General features: G+C 36.9%; 1 protein-coding gene across 1 annotated transcript in view; it reads left to right on the top strand.

Annotated features, from left to right (window-relative positions):
- Positions 1-5,278: 5,278 nt before the first annotated feature.
- LOC129005723 (myosin-16-like) overlaps positions 5,279-16,322 on the top strand; it is a 31,110-nt gene continuing 20,066 nt past the window's right edge. The window contains exons 1-10 of the mRNA XM_054434706.1: positions 5,279-5,357; positions 6,852-7,006; positions 8,300-8,426; positions 9,486-9,632; positions 10,309-10,473; positions 10,960-11,112; positions 12,188-12,370; positions 13,295-13,383; positions 14,362-14,562; positions 14,941-15,180. Of these exons, the coding sequence (XP_054290681.1) occupies positions 6,890-7,006; positions 8,300-8,426; positions 9,486-9,632; positions 10,309-10,473; positions 10,960-11,112; positions 12,188-12,370; positions 13,295-13,383; positions 14,362-14,562; positions 14,941-15,180 (1,422 nt within the window). The 5' untranslated portion in view covers positions 5,279-5,357; positions 6,852-6,889. The remainder of the gene's footprint in view (positions 5,358-6,851; positions 7,007-8,299; positions 8,427-9,485; positions 9,633-10,308; positions 10,474-10,959; positions 11,113-12,187; positions 12,371-13,294; positions 13,384-14,361; positions 14,563-14,940; positions 15,181-16,322) is intronic.

Below are 16,322 nucleotides of genomic sequence, written 5' to 3'. Positions count from 1 at the left end.
AGCTAGGCCCATGGGAACACGTGTGAACTGGTACAAGTTCCACGGAACGCAGAAGGCAGTGAGAGGTCGAGATTCAGGTTTCAAAGGAATCTGATGGTAAGCCTGGTTCAAATCAAAGACGGAAAAAAACTTGGCCTTACCGAACCAATCGAACGCAGAGTGCAAATCAGGGAGAGGGACAGAGTCAATTTCAATCTGAGCATTCAACTTGCGATAATCTAGAACCATACGAGACTTGCCATTTGGCTTTGGAACTAGAAAAGCTGGACTAGCGTAACTTGAGCGAGAAGGCTCAATTACCCCATTTTCAAGAAGCTCATTGATGATTCCACGGAGTGTTTCCATCTTGGGTGGAGCAAGTTTGTAAGGATGAGAACGAACTGGACGGGTGTCAGTCAAACGGATTTCGTACTCCAAAAGATTGGTGACTCCAAGCTTTGGCGTTAGCACCTCAGGAAAACGAGAACACAAAGTTCTGATAGCTTCAGCCTCACCAGGAGTCAGATGCCCTAAAGGATCAACTTTTGGTTTGCTGGGTGTCTCAGGCTCTACCACAGCTGCACCATCCACAATTTCATCTGCGAAAGGAATGAGCACCCGTCTTGCGAAACGAAAGAAGCACTGGCCTCTGCCCAAATCCAAAATCAGGCCACAATGCTTGATGAAATCCGCTCCCAAAATGACAGGTATGCAAAGGTCCTTGGCTACCCAAAAACTCCACACCCAAGAAAAATGTTCAATCTTGAATTTCAAACGGGCTTCATAGATGATAGGAAGTGGGGATTTCGATGCAGTCCAGCAGATGTGGGTACTTCGCTCAACTTGCTTGATTAGCCCAGAAGATTTTAGATTTTCAAACAGGGAAAGGGAAATGAGACAACGGGCTGACCCAGAATCCACAAGGGCCTTCTGCACCGTTTTACCTAAGAAGATGTTGAGTCGTGGGCAAGTTGAGCGCGCCGCTTTCACTCCCATGCATGCAAGCTCCCTCATTCCCCGCGACAGAGGCTCCCCAAAACCAGCACTCCCAGAAGGGGCAGTACTCACAGAAACCAAATTCCTACTGACTTTCTCCAAAACAGCTTTCTCACAGGGCGGTTTAGGCAAACTTTCCCCTTGTGAGCTACTCAGGTTTTTGGACAAAGTCGCAAGATTAACTCTCTGACCACACTCTCGTCTCATGTGACCTGTTTGACCACAGCCAAAGCAAACAATAGGATGCCTCTGTCTCTGCGGTATTTCAGGACCTTGACCCACGGAAGCTACAACGGGATGGGGAACAGTCTGGGGAAGATGCCCCGGAACATGCTCCCTCTGAAAATCAGCGTCTTGAACGCTCCGTGAAAGGATGACCAGCCTATCCAGGTCTGCAAAAGAAGAAGGCTTCGGAGCAAAAATCAGTCTGGACCGCTCCTCAGGCTTCAATCCCTGCAAGACAATGTCCACCAGTTGGGGTTCAGGGATGTCCAGCCGTAGGACACGCCACACGCCACAAATGTCACCCACATACTGACTGAGAGTTTCATCACATTTTTGAGGACGAAACACCCTCTCAACTTTCAATCTCTCCATGACCCTGAAGGGGACAAAGAGCTCAAGCACTTCACTGTGAAAATTGTCAAAATTTACTCCCCGTTTCAAACAGTCTAACAATTTGTCACCAAGAGGTCTCAGGCAGAGTGGAACCAGCAGTTCCAACACTACTGAGTCCTCCATGCCTGGGAACTCCTTCAGGTGCAACACCTTTCCCAAAAAATCCAACAAAGGTTCCACCTCTAAACCATCAACTGGGCGAATGTCGCTCAAAACCCCAGCAATGGGATTGGGCAGTGGAGCAAACAAACCCATTTTGTTCTCAGTCAGTCGGCCTACCTTCAAAACACACATAAAAAAATTTTTAACAACGAACAATTCACAAACTTAACTAACTAAAGACTCTGGACTGAAATGCCTACAGTCAGATGAGGTCCCAAACAGAAGAACCTGCCCATACACACCGCCTAAGCCACCAAAACAAAAACACGGACTTACACTCACCACATACACACATACATACATACACTAAACGACAACACCTAACATTTGTGTGATGAGGTAAACACACACACAGTTTCAATTTTGGATTTGGCCATGCTTTAGACACTCTTGCTCCCAAAGGATGCAAGTAATTAACCAGATTCCACCCGGTGACTCGGCCAAGGGCGAGCTCCTAATAGAAACAACAACAGTGTGCTTACCCCACCACGACAACATTTCTTCAAAAAATTCCCAAAACTGCCAGACCAGAATCACCCAAAATTCAATCCATCCACGGCCCTTCAAAACAAATCAGAACGTGGACAGTGAATGGATCTCTAAGTATCCAAGTCGTGAAACCGAAGTTTCACGACAAGGCACCCAGGACGCAACCAAAAAACCACGCTCTGCTACCATCTGAGCCGACCCCTCGCACCGCCCCCAGACGAACAACTATTGGAAGCATGCCCCCCATAGTGACAGTGCGAGTGGTCGCCCCACATCCCTAACAAAAATGAAAGGCCGTGGGTGAATATCCAAAAAACAAACAGTTGTCAACAAAGCCTATATTTAATCAAAATCAACAAAATAACAATAAACAACAATGTCAGCCATCCAAAGAATTCATTTAAAAATCTTTCAAAAAATTTACCCTTCTGAATTACAAACTGGTACCAGTAACAAATTAGGCCTAACAAAGAAATAATTAAAGATGGTAACTGTAAATATACTTTAAACTTTGAAAAAATTAACAATTAAATAAATAACAATACTATAAAAATAAATAACGAAGAATCAATCATTTTGCGGGGCCCCCTTCAAATATAAAGTTTTTTAAAATGTTCATAATTTAAATAATCAACGTTATAACTTGCGGAAAAGGGTGGCACAAGTTTCCTTGACGGTGGTAGGCGGTGGGCAGTGGCGTTCCAAACTGGAAGATGGCGACATAGTGGTCCCCGGAGAAGCTGGGCCGTAGGCAGCCCAAGGAGGCAGAAGAAGGAGTGTCCCTCCGGGCGAGCCTCTCCGAGAACAGCTGCTGGTGCCTCACATCTGGGACCTCATCTGACGTCTACGGCGCACAAAACTACATCAGAAAGAGTTAAGGCAATGAAGATAAAACAATCTTCTCTGACGATGGACGCAGATACATATTTATGCACATTAATAACAAAACAAACTGTGTGTGTAGTAATGACAGTCGCTGTCCTTCTGCCGAAAATGTGTCCGACAGCGGAAAAATTGCCCCGGGGTCTGCAGGACTGCTGCCAGACCCAAACCGATTGAGTTCCGGCGCAAAGCCAGTACTCGCACTATACAAAAAACACTGAGGCGTGACATTGGTGGGACGCTTGGTGGACAAGTCACGGCTCAGAAGGGAAGAAAACAGGTCCGCTGAGTAGGAAGTGGCGAAGGAAGTAGTAAGCCTAGCAGTGCAGAGAGTGGGAACTGTCTTTGGCAACTACATTTATGTATCTGCAATCCTAACATGCAATGGGAAGGGAGAGAAACATTTCCACGACGTAGGGAGTGCTGAAGGAAGTAGTAAAGGCGAGCAGTGTGGATTTTGGGAATGGATTTATGTATCTGCAATACTAAGACTACTTTCATAATAAACTAATAAATTTCCCCGAGCAAAGCTCGGTCCCCAGGTACTTATTATTATGTAGCCTATCTTAATTTATTTGTAACATAAACTAATCGAACAGGTTTTGTTTTTAATTTTAATTTTGAGATTCGAGTATCAGGATTTGATCTTTGAACCAACCGTTGGTTTATATGACGTTTAAAAACACACATCTGAATGGTAATTGTTTCGAAGATTTCTTTAACGATTTATTATACAACCATGGTAAAATAATGTTTTTGTTTTGTGTTATTGTACACAGGAACGATATACATTGTGTTTCACGGTGGTACAATGAAATCGTTTAATTGCTTAAGAAATGTTCACTCAATTATCATTTAAATGAGCTACTCAGTTTATTTTATTTTATTATTTTATTAACCAACAGTTGGCTCCAAACGCAAATCCCGAACATAAAAATTAAACAGCGAATTATGTTTATTTAGTTGAGATTACAAAATAAAATTGATAAAGATAGGCTACTTAATATTTGAATGTTTACAATTAAATAACAACAGAAATAGGTAAATCAATCATTCTTAACAATTTCTATAACCGGCCAGGGGGTAAAATTCGGGGGGTAAAAATCCGGGGGTAAAATTCCGGGGGTAAAAATCCGGCCCGTACATCTTCAGTTGTCTAAACGCTAGTTATATGGACAGGGGGTAAAATTCCGGGTTTTATTGCTAATCTAATTAATCACGCTCTGTCAATTTTCATCAGACTTCCAAATCCGCGGGGCTAAATTTCTGCCCCCGAACAAACTTTTGAGTGCTCGGCTCAGGTTACTACGTCATAGTGACGTCAGATTCACCCAGGGAGTAAATTTCCAGGGGGATAAAATTCCGGCGACTTGCTGGAAGTATACATTTCCACGCGGGGGGATTCCAGATTTTGTTGCCCATTAAGAGTCTTCCTTAGTGGAAGCCATGTTGGATTTCTTCCCCATAAGAACAATGTTAACTTTGGGTCCAAATATCTCATCAGCAAATTGTCATATAATTATGGATAAGGAGTTAAATTTAAGGAATTGCGGTCCTCTAGAGATTGACGTTTTTTATTTCACAATTTTTAATTTTTATAATGAATAATTGATTATTAATTAGCTTAAAATTAAGCTAATTATTGAAAGGAAATGAAAATGGATTTTCGAAATTCAGAAACCTCAGTCACGAGTCTATTATGTTAAAAATACAAATTATAAATTTCAAAGCTATATCTTAACAAATAACGCCGTTACGTGTCCACAAATGATGTAATGTTTAACATTGTTCTTATGGGGAAGAAATCCAACATGGCTACCACTAAGGAAGACTCTTAAGCTCTGTCTATTTTCATTAGACTCCCAAATAAACGAGGGTAAAATTCCGCCCACGAACAAACTTTAAAGGGTTCAGGTTCATAGTACGTCCAGCGACGTCAGCGTACGTCAGCTCTGCTCTAAGGGGTAAAATTCCAGGGGGATAAAATTCCGGTGACACAAACCACCCAAACTCATTAAAACTGAAACCAGCTGCATAGTATAATCTCCAGACAGCCGTGAGACATTAGTTTGTACAAAAAGCTGTACCGCCAAACCTACTTCTTTTTCTTTTCTTTTAAGATATTATTTTCTTTTCTTTCTTGTTTTGTTTTGCTGTGTTTGTTTGGTTTTGTTTCATTTGAGCTTGTGTTTAAACCTTGTAATTGTGTTATATTTATCATAATAATTATGGTAGTTATTATTATTTAATTTGTGATAAGTATTTATTTATTATTTAACGTAACAATCTGCAGGCAATATTTAATTTTCCGCCAAATCGTTTTGTAAACCTAGCTTTATTTTGAGGTTAACTAATGTTATTATCAAAAGTCAAACTAACCTATTGGGTATACAATCAATTTATCGGCTGGCTAGGCCTTGGGCCTAGGCCTATAAGATACAGTATATTATAGGTTAGGCTACATCAAACTTATTTTTCAACCAAAAATAACTTAGGCTACATCTAAGTTATAGGCTAAGTTATTGTAACTTAAGTTTTTTTGCGAACTAGCCTAGCCTATATACCCAGAGTGTAGACTTCCCGTATCTGTTGGCACAAACAACCAAAGGAAAATATTGGGGTACAGTTTCCTGGGCTATGCTAATATCGATTGAAACTATCGATTCGATTAGTAAACCTTCATGCAATTTTTTCACCATCAGCAAGTTTGGTTGGTTAGTTTAGGTTATGATAGTTTAATAGTAGGCCTATAATAGATACCTATATTTTTAATGATCAATTATCTTACTAATATTATAAATGTGAAAGTTTGTGTGTTTGTTTGTTTGTTTGTGTGTTTGAAGTTCAATCACGCATAAACCACTGGACGGATTGGGCTGAAATTTGGCATGATGATAGCTTACATTCCTGATTAACATATAGGCATATTCTTATCTCAAAAATCCTTTCGGACTCCGCCCCAGTGGCTATGTAGTTCCCCATGTTAACCTTATGAGTATTCATATTTAAAGGGAATTTAAGAATTTAGTCAGCTGTTTCAACTAAAAAAGTTGGTTCTATGATATGGAAAAGCATTAAAAAGTTATAAGATTTACCAACAGGTTGCAGCACTATATATTTTATCCATTTATGAAAACAGCTAATTTGAACTAAGCAGCAACAAAAAACTGTGATTCGCAATGAGAACTGTCAAAGTAGGATAGTTTACAGTTATGTTTATGTTTTTAATTTCATGAATAATTTGTGATATTTTGTGAATTGTTGATAATTTATTCTCTATTGTTTAGGTGAAGTGGTAGAAGATTATGGCTATGGTAGATGTGTAATACTAAAGAATACTGTAAATTTAAAAAAGCAAATTTGATCAAACTGTGTCCTCCCTTATTGAAAACGCAAAGCTTGAGTATAACTGCAATAAGCATTTTATACTTATATTCCGACCCCGTACGAAGGATGGGTACTCTGCTAGTTAATCAATATTTTCAATTCGATAGTTTCAATCAACATTAGCGTAGCCCAGTTAAGAAACTGTACCCAAATATTGATCGATGTAAACGATTATTCGATAAGTATATCGTTTGGTTAGTTAGGTAAGGTTGACCTAACCTAGCTAACCGAACGATATATCAATCGAATAATTGATATTTTCATTCGGTTGTTTGTGCCAACAGATACGGAAGTCTACCCTACCCAGAAACTAAAAGGTTTCAATTTTTTTCTTTTAGACTTTCCAAGAATAGTAATTTGATATTTTATCTATGAAATGGATGGAAGTCCTTGTGTAACATTGCTGAATGGAGCTGAAATTAATTTTAACTCCAATGATCAGCATGAGGATGACGAAGAAGATATTGAAGAGGAAAACATGAGAAAAGAAATGGTGAGTCATTCTCTGTCAGATGGATCTAGCCTAGAAGTTACCATACATATTTTATCCATGTAAAAAAATATTTAAAAAAATGTTTACCTTAAGCCTACACAGCCAAATCTTTCTTTCCTCTGTAATGAATGCATTAGTCTAGAATCATTTTAATCTTTCAAACCCCAAAGTCCAAAATATTGAATATCATAAGTAATACAATAAAACTTTTTGGTTAAACCATCTATGAGCGTAACTCAACTGAAATGCAATAACTTGCATTATAACTTTAAATTATAGCAAGTCAGTGTTAATAAATCCTCTTAGTTGTAAGCTAAGGTGATTATCGTTTCTTGACAATAGATAATAGACAATAGATTTTTATTCTTTTGTGTATACAGATAATGCAAAATACAAGGCAAGAAATGTACATGGTAAAGATACATGGTGTTGAAACATGTTAAACAAATAAATGAGAACAATGACAAACAATAAGATATGTTAAGTTACCTACATCAGAATGCCTGGTCATACATAAGAGGCGATTGTCTATGTAGTCAGCTACAGAGTAACTTAGTATGATCTTTCTATTAGAAAATGATATAGCCTACAGATTTTTTATCTATTAAATGGTTAGCCTAACTTCTTTGTAAAGAATGGTTAACATGGTTTTAAATGGTTGATATTAAAAATGACACTGTTGGGTTTTTGCAAGCCTTGCATATGGAGTACAGTTTAAGAAGGTTAAATGACTATATCTAGTTAGGTGATCATGATGAGCATTTTGAGGACTAAAGTAATGAGTTCATATTTTGTCTAACATGCAGGGTATCTTGCAACCACATGAACAAACATTTTCGCATTATTCAGCATGTCAAAAGAAACAAAAAATTTATCATTGACACGTGTCCTATATCATTCAGTTTTCGGTCTATTTGTCTATATGTGATTTTTACAAAAACATTCATAACTCCTTTACTGCTTATGGGCTACAGTGTTGAAATTCTGTAAAAATGTTATCTTAGGCTATTGACCAAACTATGTTTGTGCAAAGTATGAATTTAAAAACTCCTGAGCTGTTTAAAAATAGCGGTGTTTTAAAATATGTGAAATAGGCTATAGTAAGTTTTATATGCAGATTACTTGATAACTTATAAGCTTAGTTTGGCCAAAGATTAACTGAGAAATAAATTTTTCTTCTTGCCAAACCTACAGTTTTCTCCATTTAAACAATGTTAAATTGATAAAAGTATTTTTTAACAATGTTCAAATGGAGAATATTAAACAGTGGAACCAAACCATGATCTGTAACAGCTAAAGGCACAACTGGAGCATGCTTTTGATGACTGTTGGAACGAGTCGGACCATGAGGAAGACAGCGGCAACTCGAGCAGCAGTGACGACGAAGGTGGACACCGTAAACACCAGAGAGCACAGCTAGGTAAAGCCTCTAACGTACTCAACGCAATTAAAATAACAATACGATTTACAATATTAAATCATTTAAACTAACTTAACTTATTGTTTTTTTTTCAGTCGTAGCCTACCTTAGTTTATTCTTTATATCAAACAAAATACAAGTTAAAATTATAGAAATAGTTTTTGCTCTAATTACATCTTATTGATGTTGGTTTAAAACCGGTCCTTAATCAAGCTAATCCTAAGCTACCGGTCCTTAAGAGGTATCTTTATAACTTATACATTTGGTTATGGTAAAGTTTGAAATGTTTTTATGTCAAATTTAGACTACTCCACTACCACTGGTTTTATCCACTGTTTACTGTTTTTACTGTTTTTTACCACTGTGTGTGTGTGTACTACTGTTTTTATGTCCTTGCACTCCACTGATGTGAATTGTTTACTTCAACAGTGATCAAATGCTTAAAGCTGGGCATTCACGAGAGCTCCAAACAGAGCGGCGCCAAATGGAGCTGCTCCGTTTGGGCTATCCGTTTTTTTGGGTGACATTCACGAGCACGCCATCGCTCTGCGCCAGATTGTTTGCAATATAATAATATATTTTAATATATTATATGCACTATATGTTATATATGTTATATGTTAATATATAATATTGCTATATATTATATATTAACAAAAGACAACAAAAGATATTAACAAGATATTAACAAAAGATTATTGCAATAACCTTCTATCATGAGTTAGTCGGTTAAGTTAGTAGGTAAAAAAAATTGTCATAACGTTTTTGAATCTGAAATCTGACCCTGTGCTCAGGTTAAAAAGCTCAGCTAAAACATAGCACTTAAGGTTAGTTCAGAAAACCAGCCGAAGCTGGAAAATGAACCACTATTCTTTGTGCATCATTGTAATTTTCAGCATCATTTATAATGTAGCCTATAATAAGTATGCTTAATCCCAGATTATCAAATTTTAAATCCAGAGTTAATTGACCTTACTTTTGAATCTGCCATATTGGATATAGGTTATTGGTCTTTAATCTCATAGCCTATTTTATATCTCAAATCTTGTTTTGTTACAGTGCCGCCATTCCGCAAACTCAGCAGTATCAGTGAGCGTTCGCCCAATAAGACTGTGGACAGTGAAAACTCCCTGTCTCAGAGTAGATTTGTCTTCTCTCCCCCTAAAATGTCTTTTGAGTCAACGGAAAATGGTGAAGACAATCCCCGTGAGTTCAAAAATAATTTGTATTTGAAGTCATTAACCAGTACATCATGCAGTGCAATAGATCATAATAGTTCAATAGGTGAAGTTAATTGTAAATTAGCATGCGCCCCACGTTTTTTGTTTAAAATCTTACAAGTATTTATTCCCTCAACATATTTATAAATTATTTTATACTTTTTAGTGCGTTTAAAAACGTGGCATTTTTAAAAAGCTTTTTTTATCTATAAATTTTTTAATTTATAAAGGGATTCTGCAAATCTATAGGCAAATATCCTTCTAACTGTATGCGTAGATTTTCTTGCGATGTACAGGAGCTGAGAAAAAAGGTTTTCAATAAACATGCTTGTCTATTAATATAGATATAGAATTATCCCCATATTAAATCTCCATAAAAAATTGAATTAAAATTTTTGACTTAATTGATAATATATTCTCTAAATACAAATAAAACCTGCACATATAGGACCGATAACATTTCTTTTGGTACACCTGCGTGTAAATCGGTCCAGTGGTCAAACTAGCTGTCATAAGCTTTGCAAAAGTTTTTTAATATATTAATTAGGCCTAGCTGTTTTAGCAGCTGTAACAGTAAAACAGTAGTTGTTATTTATTATTGTTAACTTATTATTATTGTGTGTCTAAGTTAATAATTACCTAATTGTTTTGTGGCTTTTCAGCAATGAACGGCCAGGGAGATGGTGAGTCTCGGCATAAACAAGTTTTGAAGAATAAACTGACAAGTGAAAATAACATTCAGTTTAAGCCCATTTTCTCAAATGGTTCCCTTAGTGAAAAATCTCATACTTCAATTAACGAAAATGGTGACAGTTATACTGAATCAGGTTGGTAATTTATTTTATTTGGAATTGAATTTGTATACTTAATACGAACCAAATACCGTATTCGATAGTTACAAACCCTTGAGCTGTATATCATAGGAAAGTCAGAACAATCCTGGAGAAGGGTTAATCATAAAATTGTTTTAACAGGTTGTTTATAGCCTAGTATCTTATACAATACCTAATTCTAATAAAAAACCTAACATTGTTGTCACAATCTATGAGCTGGAAATTAACTAGGCCCATCATATTGAGTTCTATGCTCTCAAGTCATTTATTAGTTCATCAATAGGCCTACATGTACTCATAACCACTTTCTATATTAGCTTACGAATGTTGTACCAAAGTTTAACCGTTTAAAGTTTGTATTTTTGATGACCTCTGAAGTCTATTGATTAAACCATTATTAATGTACTATTTATCCATTTTAACCTACAATATTCCTTTCTCTTAAAGGCCTAAGTTGAAAATGTTACTTTTACATTTCAGTCACAAATGGTCATACCAATGAGAATCAACCATATGTACCAGTATTTAATAACCCGACCATGGAAAATGGTGATAAGTTTCAACATAACAACTCTAACAGTGAGGTATCTCACGAGTCTATTGACGACATTGCGGAAGCCTACAGACAAGCAGGTAAGATACTGCTTAGGCTACTCTTAACTAAAATCTTGGCTAGTGATGAGTACCTATTTATCTTGTATGAAATACTAACATTGCCAAGCTGTATTTATCTCACTGGGAAAACCTAATTATTTAAATCTACGGTAACAGAGAAATCGTGATCGTTTTCAGTGGTGACGGCCAAATCGTTAACTTACCCAGCAGTCATCAGTAAAATTGAGAATATCTTCCACAGTCAAAGTAAAATTGTGAATATCGACCAAGTTCATGGGGAATTTGCTTAAGTCTTCCGCAGCTACGCTAAAGTCAAGAACACTTGCACAGTCATGTTCATGGCAAAACCGAGGGTATATTTGACGATAGCAACATCTTTTGAGGTTACAGCAAAGACGTGAACATTTCCCAAGGTTTAAAAAAAACGAGATTAGGCCTATCTTTTGCGGTCATGGCAACACCATCGCCTCCCACTACTGCGGCAATGTACCGTGAACATCACCTGCAACCACAACGAAATTGTGTATTCGACTTGAGCTTGGTCTGATAATCATTTTCGTACTGTATCGATCCTTCGGGTCAACTGGCGTAGCACAACCCGTAAATATCGGGACTTGTAGTCGCCTGGTACAAGGTTCTCTTAGAGACCAGGAGAACCAGGTTTTGCTGCCGAGAAAACCTGGAGAAATGTGTGAATTTATCCCCTGGAGTTCTGTGGCTACCTTGAGTTTGTTTTCTTCCTAACTCCTGAATATCCTAGGTTTTCTACTGTCAAACCTTATCCTCTTTGAGTGTATACTGTTTACAGCATCTATCTGAGTGGTTATAGTGCATACCTTACCTGACAATCTAAAAGTCGTCGGTAAAAACCTGAGAACAGATAGTAGGTTGTTAATGGTCCAAAACTGGTCCCAGCTACACATAATCGTTGGCTGAAGAACCAGATGTATCGAAGTAACAAACCTACATAGGTCATCCCACTCCATTCAACACTCACACTGCATTCATAAGTTTAAAATACACATGTAGGCGTGTATCACCGTCTTAAAAGTAATTTGTAAAGAGTTAAGTGTTGTTTAACCTTATTTCCCAGAGTACAACAGTGTTGATCAGCTACGAGTGTTGTACGAGGTGAGGATGAGAGAAATACAAGAGCTACAAGCTGAGAAGCTCAGAGCTGCCAACCACCAGCAGGAGATGATGCGACGGTTGGCACTAATGGAGGCAGAAAAACAAAGGGCCGTACTGTCTAGGACTGAGGCCAGCAAGCTGTTAGGTATGGTTATACAAGTTTGTTAGCCTCTCTATTACACGCTTTTATATGAAAAATATTGGTTTTTGTGGTGGCAATTAGTTTTGGTTCTTAGGTTGAACCACCTTTAAAAGACGCATTTGATGGTATGAGTATGATAACTCGTACTGTTATTGGTTACCTATGGAGAAAATAAAATAAAAATGTGAATTTAAAATTCCCATGTTATTCTTATTGAGAGTAAGTTAAGTTTTGTAAGACTAGATTACTTACGTCAATAGCTCATTGAATTTCATTTCATGTTTCAGTACATGTTTCGACACATTGTCATCCTCAGCTGAGTACTAGTAAAGTTTTTATTCACCATATGGTTTCGTCAATGTTCAATTAAATAAACACGTAACACAAATACGACACGACACGGAACATATACATTTAAAACACGTAAAGCTTTTTAAATGTATATGTTCCGTGTCGTGTCGTATTTGTGTTACGTGTTTATTTAATTGAACATTGACGAAACCATATGGTGAATAAAAACTTCACTAGTACTCAGCTGAGGATGACAATGTGTCGAAACATGTACTGAAACATGAAATGAAATTCAATGAGCTATTGACGTAAGTAATCTAGTCTTACAATAATATCTACAGCTCAGGGGCTTAACAATGAATTTAAATAAGTTAAGTTTACTGTTGTAGTTTGCTTGTTTAGTTGTTTATGGATATATTTGGATTAAACTTGGCAAATTTGTCCATTTTATTATAAGCTATTAATATTCTACTAGTTAATCAAGTCAGATTGTTATCTTTTCAAGGGCCCAGTCCCGTTGTAGTAGTCACTCACTAGTCGTTAGACATAACAACTAGCCTATTTAAATTCTAAATAACAATAAAACACAATTTTAAATTGGCTAAGGTTTTGAATTATTTTCCATTTTATTTCTAGTTGCATGTAAAGAAGAGATTGGAAATCTACAGAAAGAGTTGGATTCACAGAAACAGACTATAACATCTTTAGAAAAGGACAAAGCAAAGGTGGGTAAAACCAAGAAAAGTGAGATTATGAATGATAAAGAGTTAATGAAAAAACTTTAAATGTGCAGTAGGCCTAGTATTAAAAAAAATTTTCATGGATAGAAATAATTCACATTCTGATCCCTCTTCTTATCTTGCTAAAAGTCTCACTTACTCTAATAACGACATGCAATGGTGTGTAAAAACTCTAGAACTGTGATACGGCCCTGTACTAAAACAATTCAAATTGTAGGTGTCACTACAATTGTCACCTACAGTGTGATTGAGTCAAAGGATTTCACATTAACACTGCCACTGTGACACATTTGACATTATCAGTCTTCTACCAAACACACAATTCTATTGGTGACACTCTCTGGTGTCCATTTTGCCTCCTCATTAGGGATGGACGGGTCTGGAAATTTTCAGGAAATTTAAAATCTCGTTCTAAAAGAAGAAATTTTATTTTGATCATGATTTGTTTGAGACGAGTTAATAAAAAGTTTAAAACTCCTACAGAAAGTCAATGCAATGCCCGAATACAGGAGCGCGTTGTTGTTGCATTTCCTTTGCGAAGGCGTGCTTATTTAATTAATTGTTTACCTGTAAATATTACTTGATTGTTAGGTATTTAACAATGTTACAATATCAGATAAAATGTGCATTTCCCGTTATGTATGAAAAGGGAATTCCTGTCTCAATCTCGTCTTGAAATTTTATGAGAAATAAAGTCTTGTCTCGTCTTGAACTAAAGATCCAATCTCGCCCAGCCCTACTCCTTATACAAAGTGCATTACATTTTGCCTTAGTACAAAATAATTATTGTAATGTAAGGTTAATCACGTTGTCTACCAGCGATCACACTCCTCTGTGTGAGGACTCTTGTGTGACCTGGTAGTGAATGTGTTATTAGCAGAGAAAATATATAGAAACACCTTCTGAAATATTTTATATTTTGAGTTTGTAGAGAAAATTTTATTAAAGTGATGGTATTTCTAGAGCGATGATACGGCTGAAGTGTTGAGAATCCATGTTCAAGAGCTGGAACAGAGGATTGAATTAATGGAACGGTTCGATTCCAACAAAACAGCGGCAAAACATACTGAAGCCATCATCAAGGATCTCAGAACTAAACAGCAGCAAGAAATGAAACTGGTGCAGAAGGAGATGGACTGTCTGAGAACAAAGTTGTTAAAAAAGGTACTAATAAAGGGTATGCTGTACTACAGAAAAATATAATTATCCAAGCCACTAATTACCAAGGATAGTTCACAGTAAAATGCTGGTCTTAACTCTTAAGCACAACGATTTCAAAATATTAATCAACCTATCAAGTAAATTATACAGCTAGGTCCCTCAGGCATTTATTAAAGATTCTCCTCCATGATAAGTCAAAGTCAGACATCGGTGGTTTGACTAGTTGCCTACACTAACTTAACACTGTGGTAAACACTGACTTTCCCATTTATTTAATTGTAATGTTACTTCTCCGTTAGTTGCCACACAGACTGGCCTATGGTGACAAACACTTAAAGTTTTCCAAAAGTAAATAAATAAAACCATTATTACTTGTTGCAGGAGGAAGAATGTCGTGAGCTAGAGCGTAGAGTGGTAGAGCAGCAGAAGACACAAGAACAGCTGTTAGTTGACAAGGCTGAGACTATTAATCAGCTGGCCCGTCGTCTGGAGGAGAGCCAGTCACAGTGTGGTCAGCTGATGTCAGCCAATGTCACGGTGGAGAATGTGAAGCTGCAGAACCAGCTGGGCCAAGTACTGAGGGAGAAAGAAGAACTCAGCCAGACAGTTCGGAATCTCCAGGTGAACCAGTGGATGTTGAAAATAATTAAAATTAATGGGATTTGTTTTAGTTGTATTGCAGACACTTTCCATCACAAAAAATCAAGTTTTATATTGTTTTAGGATCTAGAATATGTTCCTGCTTTTATGAAAGTTCCTAAAACTTCAAGTGAGACAGCAAAACAATATGATGTGCAGACATATCTATTCTGTTTGGTTGCTCTATATTTGTGCTACTTGTTCTTTTCTTTCATGATTTTTTTATTTCCTTCATTACTATACAGGACTTCATTCTCTGTGTGAACTGGTTTTTCATTGTAGTTTTTCATCTGTGGCTGGGTTTGCGTACTTATCTTAGGGTTTAAGTAGTTTCTCAACTGGGTACTGGATCAGAATCTAGATCCCATAACGTCATGAAAACTTCTGTATGATGGAACATGTCAGTAAATATCCTTCATACAAAGTATATGTAATATAAATGTCAAGAATTGAATATTGAAAATGTATTATATATATTGATATTCGTTTAGTCCGCAGGTTTGCTCCGACGGGGGTCTATATAATATATTTTATATGGAATGATAAGTAAAGTAAATAAAAATAAGTCTAGTAAGTAAAGTAATAACACTTGAAACATATATTTAATTTACAGTTACTCTGTTTTAACAAGACGGTAAATATTTATGAAAGATGGTAGTGTTTCGATTGGAATATGCTGAAGTTTTTTATATGGAATAATCTCTTTTTTCTCATCTTAAATTCCTGGCTATGCTACTTGGAGTCTTTAGGTACGATGTTATTCAGCATACATTGGACTGAAAACATCTCTTAAACTCAAAACATCCTCAGTTGAAAATGCGTTGAGTGCCAGAGTGGACCCTTTCTAATTCAGATAAGATATCCTCACAAATATCCTCAAATCCCAAACCAAGACACCTGGGGTGAGATTTTAATCCTTTCCCTATCCCCCCACCTCTCCCCCCCCCCCCCAAAAAAAGGAGATTTGCAGTTCTTGCGTCTATAGACCCAACAATTGATACATCATTTACAATACAAACAATGGTCAACATCATGACGAGAAATTGACCTAGGAGTTTGAGGTTGGAAACAAGCGTGGGGTGTGTGTGTGTGTGTGTGTGTGTGTGTGTGTGTGTGTGGGCAAT

This window comes from Macrosteles quadrilineatus, unplaced genomic scaffold (assembly GCF_028750875.1).
Source record: "Macrosteles quadrilineatus isolate MER2022 unplaced genomic scaffold, UCM_ALF_1.0 Scaffold_31__1_contigs__length_1484076, whole genome shotgun sequence".
NCBI lineage: Eukaryota > Metazoa > Arthropoda > Insecta > Hemiptera > Cicadellidae > Macrosteles > Macrosteles quadrilineatus.
This window is presented reverse-complemented; position numbering and strand designations above follow the sequence as displayed.